This window comes from Thamnophis sirtalis, unplaced genomic scaffold (genome assembly GCF_051295495.1).
Source record: "Thamnophis sirtalis isolate CommonGarterSnake01/CBP01778 unplaced genomic scaffold, rThaSir2_p1.2 scaffold_4, whole genome shotgun sequence".
Lineage (NCBI taxonomy): Eukaryota > Metazoa > Chordata > Lepidosauria > Squamata > Natricidae > Thamnophis > Thamnophis sirtalis.
In genome coordinates, this window is record NW_028261384.1 from 103,933,536 (window position 1) to 103,957,108 (window position 23,573).

Consider the following 23,573-nt stretch of genomic DNA (forward strand, 5'->3'; position numbering starts at 1 on the left):
CACACTTGTACACCTGAGCTAAGCTTTTGTGTTTTAAGTATATACAATTGAAAACATCCTGCATGCTGGAATAGGGTGGGAAATATATCAACGGGGGAGGGTGGAAATTGTATATTCAGAAGGAGAGGAAACTAGCTTTGGGTCAGATGTCAGAAAGGGGATGGAGGTAAATCAAAGCAAGCAGTTCTCCTCCTAAAATTTTCTCTGAAAAACTGCATGTATTAAATGCATAAATTCATTGTATTATCCCAGATACAACAAAGTGAATTATTTAAAGAAGCAACTCATCAGTCAGGCGCACTGCTGGCATACAAGCCGCTCTTCTGCATAAAAACAATTTTAAAAATATTCTAGTTGCACACATATGTACTGTTAAAAAGAGTTTTGAATATTCTAGCTGCATTCATGCATTGTTAAAAAGAATTATTTTGCCTTGCTACTGACACCCAACCTCTCCCACATCCAATTTGTAAAATGGGTTGTGGTTGTTTGGTATCAAAGATTTGATTTTTTTTCCTCTTCAAGGAGCATCTTCTGCTCCTCAATTTGTCTTCTGAAGGAGACTAGAAAATAATTATTGTATACCTAGATTGTATGCAATAATTAACTGATTAGCTATTATTATTTTTCTTGCAAAAGACTAACACTTTTAGGGAACTTGAATTCTTAGTTACACAATTCCTACCAGCTTGTTGATATATTCTACAAACCAAACTATGTATTTGATACCAAAGGGGAATTTTTATTTTAGGAATGGGGGGTTCAGAGAGAAGTTGGGAGGGGGGGAATTCCTTGCATTCCAAGCTATACGTCTCTCTCCCACACTTGTAAAGGATAAATGCAATTACCATAGTATACCACATACATACAATATATAAAGTGAACATATACCTTGTGTCAGATGCTAGCTAAGTCTCTCAAACTCTACCAGCCTTTCACATCCATTGACAATGTATCCTAGAACCTTGTTTCATTCACAAAAAGATTAATAATGGTGAACCAGCTGTTTTCTAGAGAGGTTCACCTAGTACATGGTTGTCAAATTCATGGCCCGCAGGCTGGATATGTCATGTGCTGGCCATGCCCACTCCTATTTTAGCCAAGGGGAAAAAGTTGTGATGACGTGATGACGTACATCTGACACTCCTGGCCTAGTATCATCAATCTTAATGATATATCACTCAAAGCACAAATGACCAGGCTCAAGTTATGCTACTTTGCACATACGAGGACATCTGGCTCTTGGAGAAGCTGTAATGTTGAGAATGATGAAAGGAAAGACAATGACCAGCAACAAGGCAGATGGACTCAGGTACTGCAGGGATAGATTACACCATTGGAAGATCTGAAGAACTACAGTATCCTGGGAACAGATCCACCTGGAGGAATGATCTATATGGTTGCTAAGAACTGACACCAACTTGATGACCCATATTCAGTCAATATCAATGATAATTCTTTTTAACAAAGCCCCAATTCTCCTCACAATTTTAAAACTACAGAATTAAATAAGTACATCAATAATTTCTGCTTCAAGACAGACTGGTGATAAATGCTGTGGTTAAGCTCTAGAAGAGTTCTAGGAAGATTGATGATTATTTTTTTCCAATGGGAAATATTTTCTTTACAGAGAAATGCACAAAAAACATAGTGGAACAGAAAAACCAGTACAAAAGTGGAACAAAAGAGAACAAGAAAAATACAGAAACGTCAAGCACTTTCTCACAAGAACTAACCCTCCCTTTTAATCACTAAAGCAACATTATCTGCAAAAAAAATTATCATTCTAGAAGAAGAATTAAACAAAGCAAAACATGGTGGACAACCTGTATGTGTTTATGATGACCCAATCATACTGAATAGGGAGATCTGGAAAAGGCTAGCTGTGGTGCTTCAGAGTTCTGATGGTCCTTCACCTCAATTCTTAGAATTGAAAGATGTTCCACTTCAGATATTTACCAAGTCCAGAAAAGCAAACAAAAACTATACATTTTCAATCATTGGAAGAGCTAAAATTTTTCTTGGCCTTCAAAGTGAATTTCTGGATGCTGAAGTCTGTGCCCAATTGTATGTTTGCACAGCAAATCCAGTATTATGCTAGTCACAGACAGGCTTGGACATTGGGTAGTTCTGATTCGTGATAGCTCTGCAGCTATCATTCTGCAAGGTCGAGCTTATATCAAACATCCTTTGCACTTTTAAAAATTCAGACCACTTGCATAAGTTAAAGCTGACTTAAAATGGGTAACTGATTGGCCTACAAAACAGATACCTCAGCATTTACAGCCCATAACAATGCAGAAATAGAGGAGAAATGCTTTTCCAGCTTTTCTCGTGAGAAATTTGTGGTCCTTTGATTAGAACTGAGACACTTTCCAATGCCTTGACTTCATAATTTAACACATTGCTTAAGCAGTTTACTGAGATAATCCCGAGAGAAAATCCCACTAAATCACGAATGTCTCAAAATATAGTTATATAGAGAATATACAGCATGGCTAATTTTCATACAAAATTATTAAAGCCTTTGCAGGTGGCCAGGAAGACTTATCTTCTAGTAAAGTATCAACTGTCACTTCTAATGCTCTTTTGATTCCGCTTGGCCAACCAATAGGAGGAGCGGGGAATATTATTGTATTATCTGATATTATAACCCTTAATTGAAAGACTCTCTCATTTATTATTGATTGTGGAAGATTCAGAGTTGGCATAATTTACTCTGTAATGTTTCCCAGCTATTTAATCTTTGTCAAGATGACCCCAGTTTGAATCTCGGTCACGGAGCTTGAAACAGCATTCAAATATCTAGAACTGCTGCCTAAAAGGAATCACACATACCCTGGATTGTATCGTGCAGTTTTTTCACTCCATTCTTGTAGACGAAGTGATTAATCAGAATATGGTTTTAGCTGCAGACAGATTCTCTTTCCAGCTTTTCAAACAAGCTGGCTGCTGCAGCAGCATTTTCCCTTTTTAACCATCCATTCTATTTACAAATTATTATTATCAAATAGGAATACATCTTCTTTTTTTGGCATAACATGGCTGACTACAACTTGACCCAAGAGACAGGCACCCAAAAACAGTCTGTGTTCAGTTTCTCCAATATGGTTTTCAATTGGCTGCAGGCACTCTGGAGATCTTCCTTAAGCAGGACAGTATCAATTAAGTGGCCATATTGTTCCTCAATGAAGGCTGCTGAGTTCATCATCTCTTGCTGCTCCTCATCCTGCAAAATGGAACAGAAAGACAATAGGAAATGACTCTTGGGACCTTGGGATCTTTTAAAGGGATTCTTGGCTCTTTAAAATTTGGTTTTGAGCTGCAACACCCTTTTGGCACTTCCTAAAGGGGGGGGAGGAATCCAATTGGGTAATTCTGCTACAGCAAGCAGATTTGGTTAGTGAAATTTAGTACAGATAGTTGTTGATTTCTGAGCACAAGTGGGATCAGAATTTTTGTTGCAAAATGTGATTGTTATGTAAGTCACACACAATTTTACAACCTTTTTTTGCCACAGTTGTTAAGCGAATCAGTGCAGTTATTAGGTGAATCATGCCACCATAAGCATATCCAGCTTTCTCCATTGATTTTGCATGGCAGGAGGAGGCTGGGAAAGTCCCAAATGGCAATCACATGACCTGAGGATACTGCAACCATCATCAATACATGCCAGTTGCCAAGAACACAAATGTTTATCAAGTGACTGTGGGGATATTGTGATGATCATAAGTGCAAGAACCGGTCATGCCACTTTTTTTCAGTGCTGTTATACCTTTAGTCACTAAATGAATGGTTGTAAATCAAGGATTATCTGTAATAACCTGAATATTTTGAGTTACAGGTATAATAATTTAAGGCATTTTTCTTTGCCTGTACATTTATTTGCTACTCACTTAAGAATTCATTAAATATGCAACCAGTTGGAACCAGACCTACTATAATAATAGTTAGAAAATCAAAGACATTTAAGTCATGATGGATTTATGCCCCACTGATTACAATGGATTTATTCTTTGCACCAATATCAGCTTTACCCATTACATTAAATTTAAGTCATTATGAGGTTTGTCTGGTTTGCATTTAATGTGTTGTATGAATCTAGTCATTGTGATTTGAAAATTAGATTGATGGCTTAGAGCCATATGCAAATTCACTGAACAGTGATTTATTGAATTCCAAACAAGTAAACCATAGCTTAGCTTAATGAGTGTATATAATAAGAATCTGTATCTAATCACCAGAGTATAATTTTCCAACAACAAAGACTTTAGAATGAAATCTAAGCAACAATGGGCAAGATATAGTCAGAGATATTCATGGAGTACAGGCATCAAAATCTCAAGATGAGGAGAATAGCATCAAGATCGAAGTCACACCCCTTTTATATGTGCATGGGATACTGCTACATTTATGAAAGATTCAAGATTCAAGATTTAACAAATTTATATGCCGCCCAATCCCAAACGATTCTAAAAAAATACTAAAAAATTTAAAATAGAAAGAGAAGAAATTAAAAAGACACATCATGCACTCAACCTTAGTGGGGCTGGACCTCGTTCCTGAGGTCAACAGCCCCAGGCCTGCCGGAACAGCCAGGTCTTAGTAGACTTCTGGAAGGCCGAGAGAGTGGGGAGGGTCCGGATCTCTGGGGGTAGATCGTTCCATAGGGCTGGGGCAGCTACAGAGAAGGCCCTCCCCCAAGGAGCCATCAGATGACATTGTCTAGTCGACGGCACCCGGAGAAGACCCATCCTGTGAGATCTTATCAGACGCTGGGAGGTATGTGGCAGGAGACAGTCTCGTAGATATCCGGGTCCTAAGCCATGTAGGGCTTTAAAGGTGATAACCAGGACCTTGAAGCGCGTTTGGAGTCCGATGGGGAGCCAGTGCAGCTCGCGGAGGATGGGTGTAACATGGGTGTATCTCGGTACACCAGTATCGCTTGCGCGGCTACATTCTGGACCAATTGTAGTCTCCGAACACTCTTCAGAGGCAGCCCCATGTAGAGCGTGTTACAGTAGTCAAGTCTTGAGGTGACAAGGGCATGAGTGACCATTTGAAGTGCCTCCCGGTCCAGGTAGGGCCGCAATTGGTACACCAGGCAAACCTGGGCAAAAGCTCCCCCGGTCACAGCTGACAAATGGTGTTCTAGAGTCAGCTGCGGATCCAGGAGAACACCCAAGTTGCGGGCTCTCTCTGAAGGGTGTAAAGTTTCACTCCCCACAGGCTTAAAGATGGAGTATCTGGACTATCCTTGGGGGGCAACATCCATAGCCACTCGGTCTTGTCAGGGTTGAGTGCAAGCTTGTTCACTCCCATCCAGACCCTGACAGCTTCCAGGCACTGGCACATCACTTCCACCGCTTCACTGAGTTGGCACGGGGCGGAAAGATACAGCTGGGTATCATCCGCGTAGTGGTGGTACTTAATCCCGTGCCGGCGAATGATCTCACCCAGCGGCTTCATGTAGATATTAAATAGGAGGGGGGACAAGACCGAGCCCTGCGGCACCCCATATATAAGGGACCTAGGGGTTGACCTGTCCTCCGACCAACACCGACTGCAACCTGCCAGAGAGGTAAGAGGAGAACCAGCGTAAAACGGTGCCTCCCACTCCCACCTCTTCCAGCCGCCGCAGAAGGATACTATGGTCGATGGTATTGAAGGCCGCTGAAAGGTCAAGGAGCACCAGAATAGAGGAATGTCCTCTATCCCTGGCCTGCCAGAGATCATCGGTCAGCGCGAAAGGTCTGGAATTGGATTATGACACTGTGCCCACCATCTTGCAGACTCTGACTCCCTACAGGCAAACACTGCTGGGGATACTGTAAAAAGAAATTTTGGAATGCATAAGCCAAGGGCAACAGAAGAGAGAAAAAGAGGATTGAAGGAGCATCCAAGGAAGTCAATAAAAACTTTAGAACGAAAATGAAAAATGGGTGATCCTACACTCACTTTGGTCTGCATAGCTACCACATCCTTCAGATCAATTTCTGGTGTTGTACACAGACAGCCTTCCAGGGAAGACAGTCCTTAGCAGAGGTAAATGTTGTCCATCCCATTATAAGCTCCTAGCATAAAACCATCCTTTCAATAAAAAATACTTACAAGCGGGACAAAAATGTCCTCTGTCAGCAGAGAGGCTGGCGTGTTCTTTTTCTTTTCAGAGACAAGAGGTTTTACAAAGACCACATGGGGCTTGAATTCGGCTGTCCTTAAGTGCTTCACTGCCTGGAAGCAGAAATATGCAAAACAGAAATCTGTAGCCGCAATTTCTTAAAGGAAAGAAATTGTCATTATTTCTCTTGATTTAATGGCCTGAAAGACTCTTTGAAGAAATCTTGAATTTTGCTGTAATGTTGCTTTATAATATAACCGTAAATATAATAAAAGAGGCACTCAATAAATAGCATCAATAATATACACCAGGATAAAAAGGCCTATAAATTAATAAAGTTAAAAATATCTGGGAGAGGATCCTAGTACTGATGAAATATTTTTTTGAAACTATCCGAAGTATTTTTACTTGTTCAACTTAAATAGTAAATGATAATTACTCAACCGATGGTCAACTGAATGCTATTTGCTTGAAAATGGGCCCGGTTTTGCTTTTCCAACCAAATGCACTAGTTATTAAAAGTAATAAAAGATGAATATGGAAAGGAAGATAATTTAGAACCCAAGACACTATATATATAAAGTGTGTGTGTGTGTGTGTGTGTGTGTGTGTGTGTGTGTGTGTGTGTGTGTGTGTGTAGAAAATAATTTGTATTTATCTTGGATATTATAGGTGCAGACTTTGTAGACAGGCCTCAGAGACAAACACATGGTGTCAGGTGTAAGTTGCAGGCAGGAACAATATACACTGAACAGCACAACCAGGTAATTGGCATTATGTCCAGGAACATCTGGAATGTATATGGTCCAGATGTTCCTGAACATAATGAACTCCCAAGTTCAAATTAGAGATACCACAGAAGGTTGAGGAGAATAATAGGGCTAAAATTCTGTGAGACTTCCAGATCCAGATGGTCAGACAGGTATCAACCAGACATCTTGGGGTAATGAAGAACCAGGAGATAATGATAGATGTAGCAGTGCCAAGTAACAAAAACATTATAAAAATATATGATACAAGGCACATCTGAAAATAACACAGCATATTTCCACAAGGAAATTAACTTGTAATGTGTCTGTTATTTGTCACAGTTCTTGCTACACACTAATTTCTTTCTAAAGGCCATATGTTGTCCATGGTTACGATCGACCCTAAACTGAAAAGCAAATCTGGAGGACAGGTTTTCTTTTAAATGTTAATTTACCTCAGGCACAACATCCACAAGGCAAACTTTATTTTTAGACATGACAGACTGTATCGCCTCCAGGCTTGTCCCATAAAGATTTTCCTTATATTCTCCATGTTCTACAAACCTGAAAATTGTGAGGGAATTAAGTGAGAAAAAGCAAAACAGAACACCAACCTCAAAAGAGATTGCAGCATGCAAACGTGTTAAATGTTTATTATAGCATAAAATTGTTTACTTCGTCTTTGTCTTTTCTATTTTTAATAATTTGCTTCAGGCCACAAGATTTAAAAGGGATGAATCTTTTTGAACATTTCACTTTCATCAAGGAAAGAGCAAATGCTTAGAAAGCATACACACACAAGAAATCTTATACCTAGAGACATCTAGTCACTTTCCCAAACATAAACAAACATTATAGCATTCTGAAGTCAAAACTAATATAAAACTACCGTATATACTCAAGTATAGGCCGACCCGAATATAAGCCGAGGCACCTAATTTTACCACAAAAAACTGGAAAAGTTATTGACTCGAGTATAAGCCTAGGGTGGGAAATGCAGCAGCTACCGATAAATTTCAAAAATAAAAATAGATACCAATAATGCCATTGCCCATTGAATAACATATACAGCCTACCTGTGCCCATTAAATATACAGTAGCCATTGTAAAAATTTGCTCTGCATAACAAATTATTATCACACAATACCGGTGTATTCAATGAAATACTTCACTCACCTCATGATGCTGATGTCCCGCTGTGATGATGATGTCCCGCCTCCTATGACACACGGCACAGTGATTCCTATCATTGGATCACTGTACCAGAGGAGGTGGGACATCGCTATGTGGCTGCTTGCCATAACAAGGAGGAGGTGGGACATCGTTGCAGAGCGGCAGTAGGGGGAGGAAGGGGAATCGTAAGATAGCCCTGCATTACATTAGAACGTGAGGAGGGGGGATGGTGCGGTGCACGCTGCGCGGCAAACTGACACAGAGGGAGGGGAAACTCAGGGGCGCTGGGCCATTCACGAGCGTCACCCAGCGGCATGGCCCCGCCCCTTTTTCTCCTCCATTTCGGGCAAATTTTTCACTGACTCGAGTATAAGCCGAGGCGGCTTTTTTCAGCTCAAAAAGTGGGCTGAAAAACTAGGCTTATACTTGAGTATATACAGTACCCTGTTTTCCTGAAAATAAGACCTCCTCAGATAATAAACCCAATCAGGCTTTTGAGCACATTCACTACAATAAGCCCTCCCCAAAAATATTGCAACACAGTAGCAGCCATGAGGTGACCACGCTTGCCACCTCTGGCACCTCAAAAATAATAATACCTCCCCGAAAATAAGGCTAAGCACTTATTTCATGGGTCGAAAGAAAATAAGGCCCTGTCTTATTTTCGGGAAAATACAGTAATCTCAGATCTGTTCAGCATTAGCATGCGGAGGGACCTTTTAATACCCTCAGCCTATGGTATTGCTTGACTCTTAAAGCAGTGATCCCCAGAACTCTAGATATGTTGCAACTTCAAATCCCAGAATGTTTATTTAGCATAAATCTCTTGGGGAATGCAATTCCAGCAAATCTGGAGTACCCAAAGAAGCATGGCACATGGAGCAAAGGTCTTCAATTTTGTGTACTAAGATAATTGTTCAGTTTCCTCCCCTTCCCCCTTCGAGCAAAGGCAAACTAGGAAAGTTCAGGCAAGAAGAGATTTTGGATCAGACACAGAACACTGTCTAATTTTGGGAAGTGTTGAGAAATTGGCAGAAATGCAGCATAGGAGTGTGTTCTATCAGGGAGAACTTGGGTGGAGAGAAGGACTGAGGCAAGCCAGATCTCTTAATACTAAAAGTTTATTGCTAACAGGTTGCCAACATGGCATTTCACTAGGCGCATGTCTCAGATAATGGCAACACTGAGACTCTGCTTGACAGCTCTTTATATATGCCGGCTGTCAAGCAGGAACCAATCAGAACCGAGTAGGGTACACCCTAGTGGAACCAGGAAACTGCCATACACAACATAGTGCATACAATTAATTCAACATATTAAGTAAAACAAACCCAGCCTTAATAAGATCTCTTTGCTCCCATCCCAATCTGGAGAACATTTAGAGCCCAACAAAATTTCCCCATAATTATAGCCCCAACTTAGATAAAATATGCTTGTCAAAGCTCTTCTACCCATGAAATTAAAGTCTCTCTCAGCAAAGGAGAGCTACTCTAGTCAAGACTCTCAGAGGATACATGACATGAATAGGGCTTAATACAAGAAGAGACATACTTTCAGAGCAAAGTACCTCAGAGGTAGTGAAAGTACTTCAGAGCAAAGCTTACTTGTTGTGCTGTATATCAGTCTCAAATGATTGTTTTGAAACAAAGTTGTATTCTACGCCCTCCTTTTCATGACTCTTCTTGGTCCTTGTGGTATCTGGGAGAGAGAAGTCGTCAAGTTTAGATGACGTGACGGTAGAACATTTTGCTTTGCATGGCAGAGTGAACAGGGCTAGGAATGACACCGATGACAAAATAAGGCAAATAAGAAGCAAAAGAAAAGTTATAAGAAAACAGCACTGCTGTCAGAAAGATTTCTCTAACTCATCTGAGGGTGTCTTTGGCTGCGATGATCCAGAGAAGAGATATATCTCTTATGCCTGCTATAATGTCATACTATTAGTTTACCCACATTTTTTTACAAATCACAAAGAGAGCAGCCTACCCCTCACCAAAAAAAAAACAAAAAAAAAAACCTCACTATCTTTCTTCAGCCCAACATGTCTCTCAGCCACACCTCTGGTTATTTTTTGTTCATGTGATAGCAATGCATCATCTATGCTTCCCCCAGGAGAGCTGCAGTGATGTTATAGTAGAAGATATGCAACTAGTGACTAGAGATCTTAGAATAAATATCTCAAAAGAGTTGAGTAACCCATGCTTGCTCTTTTATCACTGGTAACTTCCTCTCAGTAAGTACTTAGAAGTGTGTATTATGCCAGAGGCAACAGAATTTATATGGGCAAAAACACAGGAGCCAACTTCCCATCACAGTACACTTTATCAGTTCAATCCCCTCCCAAAATGTTGAACTACAACTTCATCAATTCTCAATCAACATATTATATTGTAATGATTTGCAAAGTTTGCACTAACAGGATCTTTCAATAGTTAAATAACTAGCTTTGCGACATTGTGCCCCGAACAAGTTCCTGCAGTTTTCTTGGCAAGATTTCAGAAATCTTTTGCCATTGCCTCCTTCCTAGGGCTGAGAGAAAATTAATGACCTAAGAACACCCAGCTAGCTTTGTGTCTGAGGCAAGATTAGAATTTATTATCTCTGAATTTCTAACAAGTACCTTAACCATTATACCAAACATAGAGTTGTAACTAGATGCCTATATCCATAGATGCTCAAAAATATGTGTCATTGACTTCTTTATCAATTTAACTGTCTCCCCTCCTCCCTCAGTGTTTCTACTATGGTGAAGTATTTGGACATTGTTTCAATCAGTACTTTGCGACACCTCTTTCTAGCTCAGAGTCTTCCTACTAATAATTTTTCTCACTGTTCCTTGAAGATCTTATTTTCTTAAGTTTCCTTGTATGTATTGCACGTTTGAGATTTTCCCAAAGATTTGCAATAATATCAAATATTGGGACTATGAAGGCCATTTCAAAACCATTATTTTCCTTTTCTGTAAATATTTCACAATTAATTTGGAGGTATATGAGACTGACTTGCTAAAGTATCCAACTTCTTTGCTATTGGCTGCCACATAAGCCCAACGCATAGCAAAACTACACTAGAGCATAATAACCTGCAACGTATTATTTTCTTATGAATTGCTCATCTTTTTGTCTTCAAATATATCTTGTGTTATTGTGGAACAATTCAATTTTTGCTTCATCAGCTCAAAGTATTTATTTCCAAAATATTTTCAGGCTTATCAAAGTTTTATTTTGCATAGCCTAGACTGCCTTTTGAGGCTAGGTTTTAGAAAAGATTTCTTTCCAACAGCTTTCCCATGCAGATAATTCTTGCCTAAGCAGAGCTGTATTGTAAATCAGCGGATAAATACTCTGGTGTCAGCTAAACTTCTCAACAGCTGGTTTAAAGTGATCTGTCAGTTCTGCTTTACAGATCTGACCAGTTTTATGGCAACTAGACTCTTCCTGTTCTATCTAACTTTCATTTTTTGTTTCTTATAGTTGAAATTGCTTGCTTAAAATACTGAAAAGATTTTTTTAGTGCCTACCCTTGCTTTGTATGAGTGAATGAAGACCTGGTTTCTTTTTAAAGTAAATAAAATTACAAACACAAACTGAAAGGTTATAAGGGTCAGAGTATTTTTTTTCAGCTGGAATGAACTGTGGCTTAATAAGTCGGTTACATTTAGAGTTTTATTAACATCTAAGCAGGGGAGGACAACCATCTATCAAGAATATTGTAGTCATATCATGCATTATAAATCATGAGTTCAGCTGTGATTGGCTCAGATGACTTGCAAGGTTCCTTCAGATGGGATGATCCCAATGCTTTCAAGGTTCCTTCTGATGTGCTTTATCTATTTAGAATATAATGCCTCTAGTGGGAGAGGTGTCATCCGATTTCTATGTGGCACACACCATCTAATGCACAGCTCTTCAAACTTGGCAACTTTAAGACTTGTGGACTCCAACTCCCAGAATCCTCCAGCCAGCTAAGTCCACAAGTCTTAAAGTTGCCAAGTTTGGGGACCCCTGATCTAATGCATGGTGCTCTATTTCCACTGAATGTAGATTGTAACCATGTGAATACAATCCTTGTAGAAACATATGCACTGACACAACATTGGGATCCAACCATCTTTCTCGGTTACTTCTCAATAATTATTTCAATTCAAAATCATTTGCTGGAGGATTAGAGATGTTGTTGGGAAAGTTCAGAAGCTCCCAATACATCAAATGCTCAGCCAATGCCAGAAGTGTCTACTGCATATAGTTTAAAAAAGATAGCATCCACAATGGGTGAAATCAAAATCTTGCCTGTTAGAATGTAGATTGCAGATACAATCGTATGATTGTATGGCTGCTATCTAACTTTTTTTACCAGAATCTGTGGGCATCCCTGTTGTCTCCCATCCTGGAACTCATGCCCATATTAAAATTGTTCTTTGGATAAACTAAGAATTACTAAATAACTAAGCATTACTGGAAATAAAAGATCATCTTGTAAGATGGTAGTCAGCTGTGTAGTAGATATTTCTCATTTCTTAATTAAAACATTTTTTTAAATGGATACCTGAGAACTTTGAGGTATCTGCAAGTACACAATGAGTAGCCTAATAAATCTAATACCTGCTCCCTGCACTAGCTGTTCTTTGCTACAAGCCCATTTTCCCAGTTTGGGTTCAGAGACTTATTCAGAAACACAGTCAAGTATTATAGAATTTAGCCTTTATGTGGCCATAGATTTCAGATATTATTGAAATGTCTAATTTTTACAGCAATAATTTCTACTGCACATAGATCTCCTTCATCCTACATGTGTGTATATCTGTGTTGTTTTTTGGCTAAGACAATGTGCTGCAAAAGCTGTGCTTTCACCATCCCTATGTGGATTTCCCTATGTGCCTTTTATTAATGCCAGAAATAACTTTTTACATCTGGTCTGACTGTTAGCATTTATATAATCTCCTAATTAGTTCCTGAAAGCAGATTTTCTCTTTCAGTAGACAACCCGCTTGCCTGACTTACATTTCAATTATTCAATACTTTCCATTTCTTCTAGTGTTCTAGCTCTTATTTCATTTTGGCAATTTTAAAATTTCAACACAGAGTTCAAACCATCCCCATCCCATACCCTTATTCTCAGTCCATTGCTATTAAAAAATATTTCAGTTCTTAATGCATTTAGGACAAAAACAACCTATTTCCAGCCCACACATTATGAAATGTTTCATTTTTAAAGCCTTTTTTATTTGCCAGCCCTTTCTAAAAGCAGTAAGTTCTATGTAAAATAAATAAAGTTTTCAAAAGAACAGATGAATACAGAGAAGGAACAGGGATGAAATCAAGTTCTAATGGCCAGTGGAGGAAACCAAAAACAGAAATAAAGGAAGAGAAGCTCTTATTTTCCTACTTAAATATTTCTGCAGATCGTACTAGCTGCCCTTATATAAAACATGGTTTATTAGAGAGAAGGGCTGCATTCAAGTTGGGGGTTCCAGAGCCAGTAGGTTGTAGTTCAATTTAAGTAGTTTGGGGAGGAGGAAGTTGCGAAAATTTTGTAAGGCTAATCTGGTTTAAGAAAAAAAAATAGATGCTGTGAAAATCCAATTCAACTTTACAGCAATTCTGCTATGGACTTGCAGTGGAGAATAAACCTCCAAGAGATATACAGGAGATGGATAAATCCAGGACCTAGCCATCTATCCAATTGCAGCATTTTTACTCAGTCATTATTTTGTTTTATTTAGGGGACGGGGAGTCAAATGCAATCATTTATTTTTCTGGGGGGGGGGGTCACAACACTACAAAGTTTGAATGTGCTTGCACTGAGCAAAATTAATCTCATGCAAATTTAGTGGTTGCATTCATACATTACTCTATGTCAAGGGTCCCCAAACTTGGCAACTAAGACTTGTGGACTTCAACTTCCAGAAGCTATGCTGGCTGGAGAATTCTGGGAGTTGAAGTCCAAAAGTCTTAAAATTTCCAAGTTTGAAGATTTCTGCTCTAAGTCATACATGCATATACATCTTGCTCTTCCGCTTCATAGGAAGCATTCATACAAAGCAGAATATGAATAAGAAATTTAAAGGAAAACAAAAAGAAAAGAAATACAGAGATAAAGCTAATTTATGTCAATATTATTCATCAAACCATTTCATATATTTCCTCTCTTTGTTTTAGAGGGTTCCATCTGCTACATGTAACCACGCTTTTCTCTGTCTTCTCCTTTCTTTCAACCCGTTTATTTTTTCTATAATACATTTGCTTTGCAATCTGGTCTTTTTTCAATCTCTCAAATAAATACTTCAACATATAACAATATATATAAATATACATATTTAATTTTTACTCAGGCCACATTCATCCAGCAGCTGTTCATTTTTGGGACCATATTTTCTTCTTTTACCTTGGATTCTTTTTGTACCCCATTTACCTGGCATTCTACTTATTTTTATATTTTTTCCTACCCAATTCTCACCTCTATATAATAAAGTGGGTAGAAGCATAAATATACTCATCTATTTTAGTTTATTTTGATAAATATTACTTTCTCACAATAGATTATATACTATCAGCTATCGTGTCTGTATTTGAAAGCTTAGAAGTTTCAATTTGTTGACTCATTCTTAGTAAATACTCTCCTGAAGTACACAAATTCATCTATCTACTCTACTTTTTTATCATTTATGCAACATAAAAGGAAACAGCCATTTGGTACAAATCATTTGCATTCTCAGCCAACATCATCTGCATGCAAAGATACACATACATTCACATCTTCAACTCTAACATTACCACAAGCATGTCTTATCCAGAATATCCAAGGAGACATCATGTAACACATATTGTCATATTCCTGCTCAATTCTTAACCATTTACAACTAATTTGTGACAGTATTCTACCAAAATTAAAAAAAGGTTTTGAAAATATTGTTCCAAATAAATAGAACACCAAGAACTTTGCTCCTGCCATATGGGAAGAAAGTAAAGCCTATCTGAAGGGTCTTTTTATTAAACAAGTGGCAAAATGAAAAAGAACATAACAGATGGGGAGGGGAGAGAACTAGAAACCAAAACAATAGAATTATAACAAATGCATAGAACTAAACCAACAAGACCACTATGAAAGAATTTCAAGAAGTCAAACAACAATTTGACTATGAGCAACTTTGAGGAATTGCTGGAACCACTGACAAACCCAATGAATTAGGTGAAGAGGCAATGGCAGTACTATAAATATGGAAAGAAGAATACATAATTTTGATTTACAGTGAAATGAATAGCCTAGTACAAACCACAGCAATGCAGACAAATTAATTTCCCTGCTGAATATTGACTATAAATTTTTTATAAAACAATTAAAGAAATGAATTTCCAAAATAATATATATCAATCAAACAGGCTATGTACTGAAGAGAAACATAAATGAGATTTATAATTAATAAACCAGATTTATTGATTAATACAATAGAATATATTATTATTATTTTATAGAAAATGGGCACCACTAATTTTGCAAGTTACAGAAAAGATTTTGATAACTCATAGGGCATGTTTTTATTTGCACTCCTGAACAAAATAGATCCTGGAGAAGACTTACCCATCTTTCAATAATTTACCCAAGCTTGGTTTAGAGCATGAGCCAAAACTGTGCATCAACAGCAAACATTAAGATCATGGCCAAAAGTGCACTTTCTGCAAATATTCAGATCAACAAAGCTATTGGGCACAGAGAGTCAATTTTTCCTCCTATTATTTATCATTGCTTTAGAAATATTGGCAGAAAAGATTTGAGGCAGCAAACAAATATCTGGTCTCAAATTCCATAGAGAAGAATATAAACCAAATGTTATGCAAATCTCATGCAAGATGTAGTATTTACACAACCATCAAGTGCAATAAGACATCTAATGAAAATAAACCAAAGCTTTGGTGAATTCTTTGGATAAAAAAAAATCTATGTTCAAAGAACAAAAATGTTTACAATATACTTAACCCAAGAAGATTTCCTAGCTGTCAGGTATTATCTGGCTGTCAGATAATAGATTTAAGTGAAACATGTGACAGGCAACAATGAAGAAATATATCAAAACTATGGAAAACTATAAAGAGTTTAGAGTTTAGAATTTATAGACCTTGAAAAGTGAAAAAACTTAAAGCTTTCTTGGTTAAGATGAAGCGCTTAACTTAAGATGTACGTACTTGAAGCGGAGTTTGACATCGCTAAGACACGACATGCAATCTTGGGACTCCAAGATTGCTGTCGATATCTCTGTTCCTGGTGGTCCTTTTTGGATCTAAATCATTCTGAAAGAACAGTGATAGAGAAGAGCATGTTCTGATGATCTCAAGAGACATTGCAAGTCCCTGATCGATCCAGGAGAAAGCTCTTTTTGCCAGCTACAAGAGAAGCAGCCATGGCTGCCAAAGGTTGGGACAAGCCCCTAAAACGGAAGCAGAACAGGAGAGACAGTGTGCCGAAATGGTGAGAAAAATCTTTATTATTAGAGAAGAGAAAACCCAAAAGACTTAGAGTCAAAATAAAATTGAAGACAGAAGAAAGCAAGTGGCGAATTACCCCTGGTTTAAAACTATCATGTTATCTTTTCCACTTTAATTTTGTTTGTTTTCTATGGATGGACTTTTTACAAATGCCTCTTACTTTTAAACTGGACTGGTCTTTTTTTTTCCTTCTTCCCATTTTTTGTATTCGTGGATTAAAAGTCTCTTTCCTCGCGAGGTTCTGCTGGATCGTAATCTTTAAACAATTTTTTTCTCCTCTTCTGGAGTTCAGAGTTTAGACAGAGAGGCAAAAACAGAGGGAAAAGATGTAACTGCCATCTAGAAGCTAGAGGCTTGGCAACATCTGATATTACAAAGCTACTGGCTTTGTTTACTGAAAGGGTCAGTGGAAAAGTTTTGTTTATACAAGTATTCCATTGAAGAAAAGAGAAAGCCTTGACCTGAAAAATTTCACTGAATTTGTTTGAAACCTAGCAAAGCCTTGGATATTTTAGTGGCAGTGTTTATAACCTGGAAAAATGGTACAATATGAAGAAGAAAAGGAACCAACATTGCAAAGAATTATGTTAGAAATTCAAAAAGTTTTAATAACCACAGAGAGAATTGAAAAGACACTTGAAATTATAGATCAAAATACAGAAAGTACGGAGGGAAGAGTTGAGAATACTTATAAAACAATGATGAAGTTTGGGGACAGAGTTCAAAAAACCACAAAGCCATATGAAAGTGATGCAAAAACTGTTGACACTGACAGCAAATTGAGAGTGGAGGGAAACGACAAGTGCAAAATACAGAAAGGAGAGATCGATGAACTGGAACTCTTTCTCAGATGTCAAAACATAGATGAAGAAAGGGGAGAAAATTTGGCAGATTTATGGTATAGTTTTAAAGGGAGTAAATGACTGATTAAAAAATGTGGTTAGAAATATATGAAACATTAAATGTTTGTGGGTATTGTATATCAAAGTACAATGAAGTGCAATCCTTATTCAATAATATTTTTGCATTTTTTTTCATATAGGTGATTTATCTTTAAAAAAAATTAAAGTGTAAACTGAAAATATTGACATCCAATTTATACTATATTTAAAGAGACCTTTAAAATTGTTTTTCATCATTCACAGCTTCTTTCACTTCACCATTTCACTATGCCTGCTCTTTCATACTTTCCAATATAACTTCACACGCTTCTGTGGCATTCTGTAAGGTAACTTTCTTTTTCACTCTAATCCAAGCAACTTCCACATCCGCTTTTTATTCACAGTGTCATGAGATTAATTTGTTTTACAATATTTTTTCTTCCTGCAATTGTTGCTCCTTCAGTATTGTTTGAGACAGGATTTTTAACCCATGACCTGACGAATAACCATAACTCCCTGTCCTAGGATTGACCTGCATTTTTCTATTAATACTGGAAGAAAGACTGCTTAGACAGGCTAGGTCCTCCTATTTACTCTTGCAAGCTGTGAGATAACAAATTTCCAGTTCTAACATCAATCAAATCATTATTCCTCTCTTTTTTTGAAGCAAGCGCTCAGTCCCAGCTAGATACTTAATCCTAATCTTCCTTTGTTAATGCCTAAACTGAGCAACTCCTGGGGTAGAGGGGAAAAGAGAGATCTCAGGACTATAGAGCTTGCCCATAGAAAGCAGCCATTTGTGAGTTGAATTCTGGAGACCATCCTTGCAACAGGGGCTCACCATGGCACATGGGGGGAAAGTCCCCTGGTATTGTAAGTAATTAATGGAGGCAATTTAAGTAAATATGTTGTGTTGTTTGTTTCAGTTTTAGCATCTTTTTACATCTTTCAACTTCAGTATCCATTTTACAAATTCTAGATTAGCAGGCAACACAAGGATTTCAGAAAACAATGCTTAATTCATATATAATTCTAAGACACAATAGGTAGGTTCAAAAACCAACCTAAGGAAAGATGAGCAATATTGTGTGAACACAAACCATATTAAATATCTGAAAGTGACCAATTAAGGTTAGAGTTACGGCATGTGGGGAAGCTGTTGTAAAAATAAAAAAAATCTTCCCAAATGTGATAATTCTAAAACACACACACACACACACACACACACACACACAAACTACTGGCAAGTTCCCTACCAAAAAAGAAGTAGAAGCTTTAGAAACAAAAGCATGGTCTTATATTGTGGGCTTCCTATGGACATCTTTGGTTACTGTGAAAATTAAAACAAGGAAGACCGAGTTTAGGACAACCTTCAATCTGATCCAACAGAGCTCTTCCTGTTTTATATTAGATATTGTAGATACAGGAATCTGACTATTAGAGGAAGGATATAGCTAGAACTCCAATGAGCCAAATATGTGGCAGCTGAAACGCCATTCCATGCTATGTTTATAAAGCTCTTGGGAATATGCTACAAACCTTAGCAAACAAACCAAAGATAATCCCTTGGACAAACAATCCCCACCTACCATTCACTCCTGTTCCAGCCAATTGCTGCACATGCAAAAACAACATCTGACCCAAATGGTCCCATAGAGATAGAAAGCAATGTCTACATTTATGATGATCCCACTGGAGAAAAAGGCCCATCTGTGCTGCTCTCACGACATGAAAAATGGACAGAAAAAATGAACAGAGGGTTAGGTTATGCGACATATGGTCACAGACAGCAATTATTTAAGATACACTGGGATAATTATTTCTATCACATGTTCCAGATGGACAGGCTGCCAGTTCAACCATCATCCTCATACAGCAGACTTTTTCAAGAGTTTAGCGCTTATGATAAATGCAGCAAGTTGGGTGTGAGTAATATTAGAAGCTTAAAATTATTGGTGCTTGTGTTCTCCAAGTTTTCTGCTTGGTTTTTATTTAAAGTTTGTTGATTTGTGATGCCCTTGGGGAGATATAGTTCAAGAATTAACTAAGGTGGAATAATTTGGATGGCAGGATTTTGCCACTCTATTGGAATCACTAGTTGCCTGAGAAGCCAAGGAGATAAACAGACAGACAGAGAGACATTCATTTACCAGGGAAACAAACTCTCCCAATCAACAGCTAATCTTCAGATTAATTTTCAAAAGTAGTCATATTTTGCAGCAGTGGATTACACATTAGCCAAAGAGGAGGGGTTGATTTTAAGATGCAAAAAGATGAAAAGACTCATAGAAGTATTTCAATCTTTAAATTCACCGCAACAATCTCCTTGGATTAAAAAAATTTACACACACACTATAGGATTCCTCTGAAGGCAGTAAAAAAAGATAGTAGGGGGATTATCAGGCCCCACTTACTCCAATGTGGCCAAAGAGAGGCAGCCTGTAAAAGGAGGAGGGATTAACAGACAAAAGAAAATCCTAATCTTCTTTTGAAGTATTGATTCCATATTATCCCTTTGCAGTTATACAGTATATGGGCTTTTTAGATCAGGGTGTCTCACACACAATTTCACATCTTCCAGTATCCTAACCAGTCTGTTTATTTTATGTTAGGTTACCGTTTATCAAGTGATCTGTTTTTCACTATATTTTATCCTGGTGTCTTATAAGTCCCAATTCATGGATCATTATCTTATAATAGTGAGTTGGCTTCCATATGTCAGTGGCTCTGTGAATATATTTTTGAAACTACACACTCTCAGAACACTGACCTAGAAATGGCCGGATCAGAGAGAAAGGATCAATCATGATTCAGTGAAGAAGGAAAAGGCAACCAAGAAAACCAAACAAATACACACAATCAGGACAAATATTTGCATGACCATGGTAAATGAATTCTTCAAACTGGAAAGTATTCAGTAAGCTACTGGATAAAGGCAAGAACAAATATAAATAACATTGGTGTTTACAATACGACTGTTATCCACAGGCAAAAACAGAAAGTGCAGTGTATATTCATATACACAAACATCACATTTATCTGTGGGAATATCAGGAACATGATATTATCAGAGCAGAAATATAGCACTGGAATATAGCACTGACTTTCTCGGATCGAGATAAATAAAATGGATGGGAATTCATCTTTACACAAGAGGCTCATCAAATCTTCTTTTGTGGACAGGAAATTCACAGAACAAATGGAGACATCATCATTCTTAGCAAGAGTGCAAAAGTCAATGCTTAAATACACCCCGCCCCGAAAATGGTAGAATAGTCACAATCCAAGTTCTAGGTGAGATTTCCTATGTTACAATGGTCCCGTTTTATGCTTAAAGCACAGATCTAGAGGAAGATAATATTGAAAAGTTCCTAGATTACCCTGTTGATCCACTTCACATACTAAAACATGTCACAGTCGTAATAGGCAATGTGTGTATTAAAACGTTAAAATAAAAAAGCATTTGGAATCATGGGAACAAATGAATTTGGTGTTGAAACAAAGCAGATGATTGATTAATAGAATTCTCCCAAGATCATTTATTGTTTGCAGTAAATACCTTCTTCTAATAAGCTGCAAGATTTAATTGCCGGACAAACAATATCAAAAACACATTGACTAAAACTATATATTTTGCAAGTTAAAATGGAGGTGTTTAGCTTTGCCAACAAAAACAAGACCTGACTGAAATCAGGAACGTCTTATGAATTACAATTTAGAAAGCAACAAAATAATCAGACCAATAAGATACAATCTCAGCAATATTTCATATGAGTGAGCAGTGCAGGTAAATAACAGATTTAATATATTAGACTGAATAAACAGAATATTTGGAGATCGCTCTGGACCAAATCTGTGATATCATCAAAGGTGAAACAAATATATTCCACCTGGTAAACAGCAGAATAAGGAGAAATGTCTGCCTGTTGGTTTGTTGAAAATAAATGAGAAAAATTGCAAGGCAAAAGACATTAGCAACATAAGAAAATTTATCCAAATAAAAAGCAATTGTTTAAGATATGACTATGAAAGCTAGTCATTAAGAAAGTCTGAATGAATTAAAATTAATGTGTTATCCCCGTGGTGCTGGGGGAAACTGTTGAGTACAATGAACAGCAAGAAGTAATCATTCAATCTTAGATAATAAAGCTAAATGTTTAGCTACTGTGGCCATATTATGGAAGCACGAATCTCTGGAGAAGACTCTGATGATTGGAAACATAGATGGAATAGAAAAGTTGTCAGCAGAACTTAAGACGGCCAGATGCTTTTACTGATAAAACAAGCGTAACTTTAAAAAATCCAAGGAGTTAATTATTCACAAATAATTCTGGCAAATTGATGTCCATTAGGATGTGAAAAAAGGGTAATGAATGGATTACTGAACAACAGCATCCTCTAAGTCATCTAGAGAACATTACCATTGGGCAGTTTGATATTTGTATTAATAAAGTAGCATAAATAGAGAAATAAACAACTTTGCATTTCATGGGGAGGGGATAGGTGACTAGAAACATCTTGGGAGGGGGAGTTTCTTACGTGGCACAGCAACTCCATATTCTTGTGGATTTTCTGCCACTACTTTCTGCTTGAGTTCATTTAACCGAGACCCCAAAGAACCTGAGAGATGAGAGGAAGAGGAGGGTGAATAGACAAAACACAAGGCATATGCAGCAGAAGCCAACCATAAAAAGATACAGGCCAATGTTTGATTGGCAGCTTTATCTATGTTGGTTCTGCCCTTAGAAGTGAATCAAATAAGATATGATGTGCACTGTTAGCAACTGTCTTAAAAGCTTTCTAATAACACACTTCTGTGTCACAATAAGCTCACAGCCTCTGATATGATTCCTCTCCAGGTTAGAGTGCAAAACTTCTTTTTATTGTGGTGGGCATTTCTAGTTTTCAAATGCAAACAGCAGGCATGGAATGAAAGGTTAGCAATTCTAAATCCATCATCTCCTCCTGTCCAATGACCCCCATCAAGATCCATATAGCCCAAATCCACTGTACTTTTTAAACAGATCTGTAAGCCAATTCCACTACTTTTGAAGGCACTAAATGAAGGCTTTGCTCAGCTTTTGTACCTCGTTAGCTTTATCTTCCAGATTTTCACTTTTCAAGCAACTGGCCTTCCTTCTCAGGTTAAGTCAGAAGGGAAAGGCATCCCGCAGAGATTGTTTGGAAGGTGGAGAGCTTTGTCTTTAGAGGGCCAAGCTGGCAAGCCCAGTTTACCTGCTGCTTTCCCATTCCAGGTTAAGGAATTGGGTAGCATCCTACATCCTGCTCAGTGGAAGAAGTAAAACACAGTGGGGAAATGCTAAATTTCAGAAAGGAAGATGAGTAAAATTCCTCATGCATGTTTATTTTACATATAAACCAGTTCTTCTCAAACCTTGGCAAATTTAAGACATGGCTGGTGGAAAATTCCAGGAGTTGAGGCCACATGTCTTAAAGTTACCAAGATTCAGAAACATTCATATAAACAATTTTAAAAATATTTATTTTTATTACATGTTTATCTTTTTGTTTCCTTCAAGGAGGTGATGGAACTTTGCATCATCCAACAACCAGGTGCTAATGTTTACAATTTCCAAAATAGGAAGCAAAATTCCTGTGTGCTAAATGAACAGCAGGAACAGGCTGATATCCCCATATCCTGATCTGAGCTTCTCAGAGGTATCGGATGAGCCTTTGAGGAAATGGGATTCTGGACTAAAAGAACTTGATTCTCATCCAGCATGAGTTTTATATTCTTAAAATCTGGAGCCTTTACCTTCAAAGAAGTATGCTTATCAAGCTAAGAGTGACATACTGTAGACAGAATCTTTACAGATTAAACCCTTTCTACTCTCACCATAATGGATATGCCCAGGGAGATTCTATGGCATGCATGCACAAAGTGGCACACAGAGCCATGTCGCCTGGCATGCACAACATTGCCTGTTCCTCTTCTGGGTTTCTGGCACGCATGCATGTGCGATGATCAGCTGGCCTTTGTGCATGTGGCAATGCCGGAAAGTGGAAGAGCTGGTCTCCTGTTTTCCAGCGTGAGCATGCATGCTGGCCAACTGATTGTCACGTGCGCCATACGTGCCAGTAATTGGAAGACTAGCTGTCTGGCGCACATGCATGCGCTAGAAATCGGAAGTTTTCCAGCGCGTGCATG

General features: G+C 37.9%; 1 protein-coding gene across 2 annotated transcripts in view; it reads right to left on the minus strand.

Annotated features, from left to right (window-relative positions):
- Positions 1-1,239: 1,239 nt before the first annotated feature.
- MPP3 (MAGUK p55 scaffold protein 3) overlaps positions 1,240-23,573 on the minus strand; it is an 85,936-nt gene continuing 63,602 nt past the window's right edge. Inside the window, exons 15-19 of one of the 2 annotated variants that reach the window (XM_014052992.2) lie at positions 21,944-22,024; positions 9,648-9,741; positions 7,326-7,434; positions 6,112-6,234; positions 1,240-3,229 (exon numbers count right to left, since the gene is read on the minus strand). In XM_014052992.2, coding sequence (XP_013908467.2) covers positions 3,050-3,229; positions 6,112-6,234; positions 7,326-7,434; positions 9,648-9,741; positions 21,944-22,024 — 587 coding nt within the window. In that variant the 3' untranslated portion in view covers positions 1,240-3,049. Of the gene's footprint in view, positions 3,230-6,111; positions 6,279-7,325; positions 7,435-9,647; positions 9,742-21,943; positions 22,025-23,573 lie in introns of those variants that run through there. The other variant, XM_087713635.1, reaches the window with a different exon arrangement.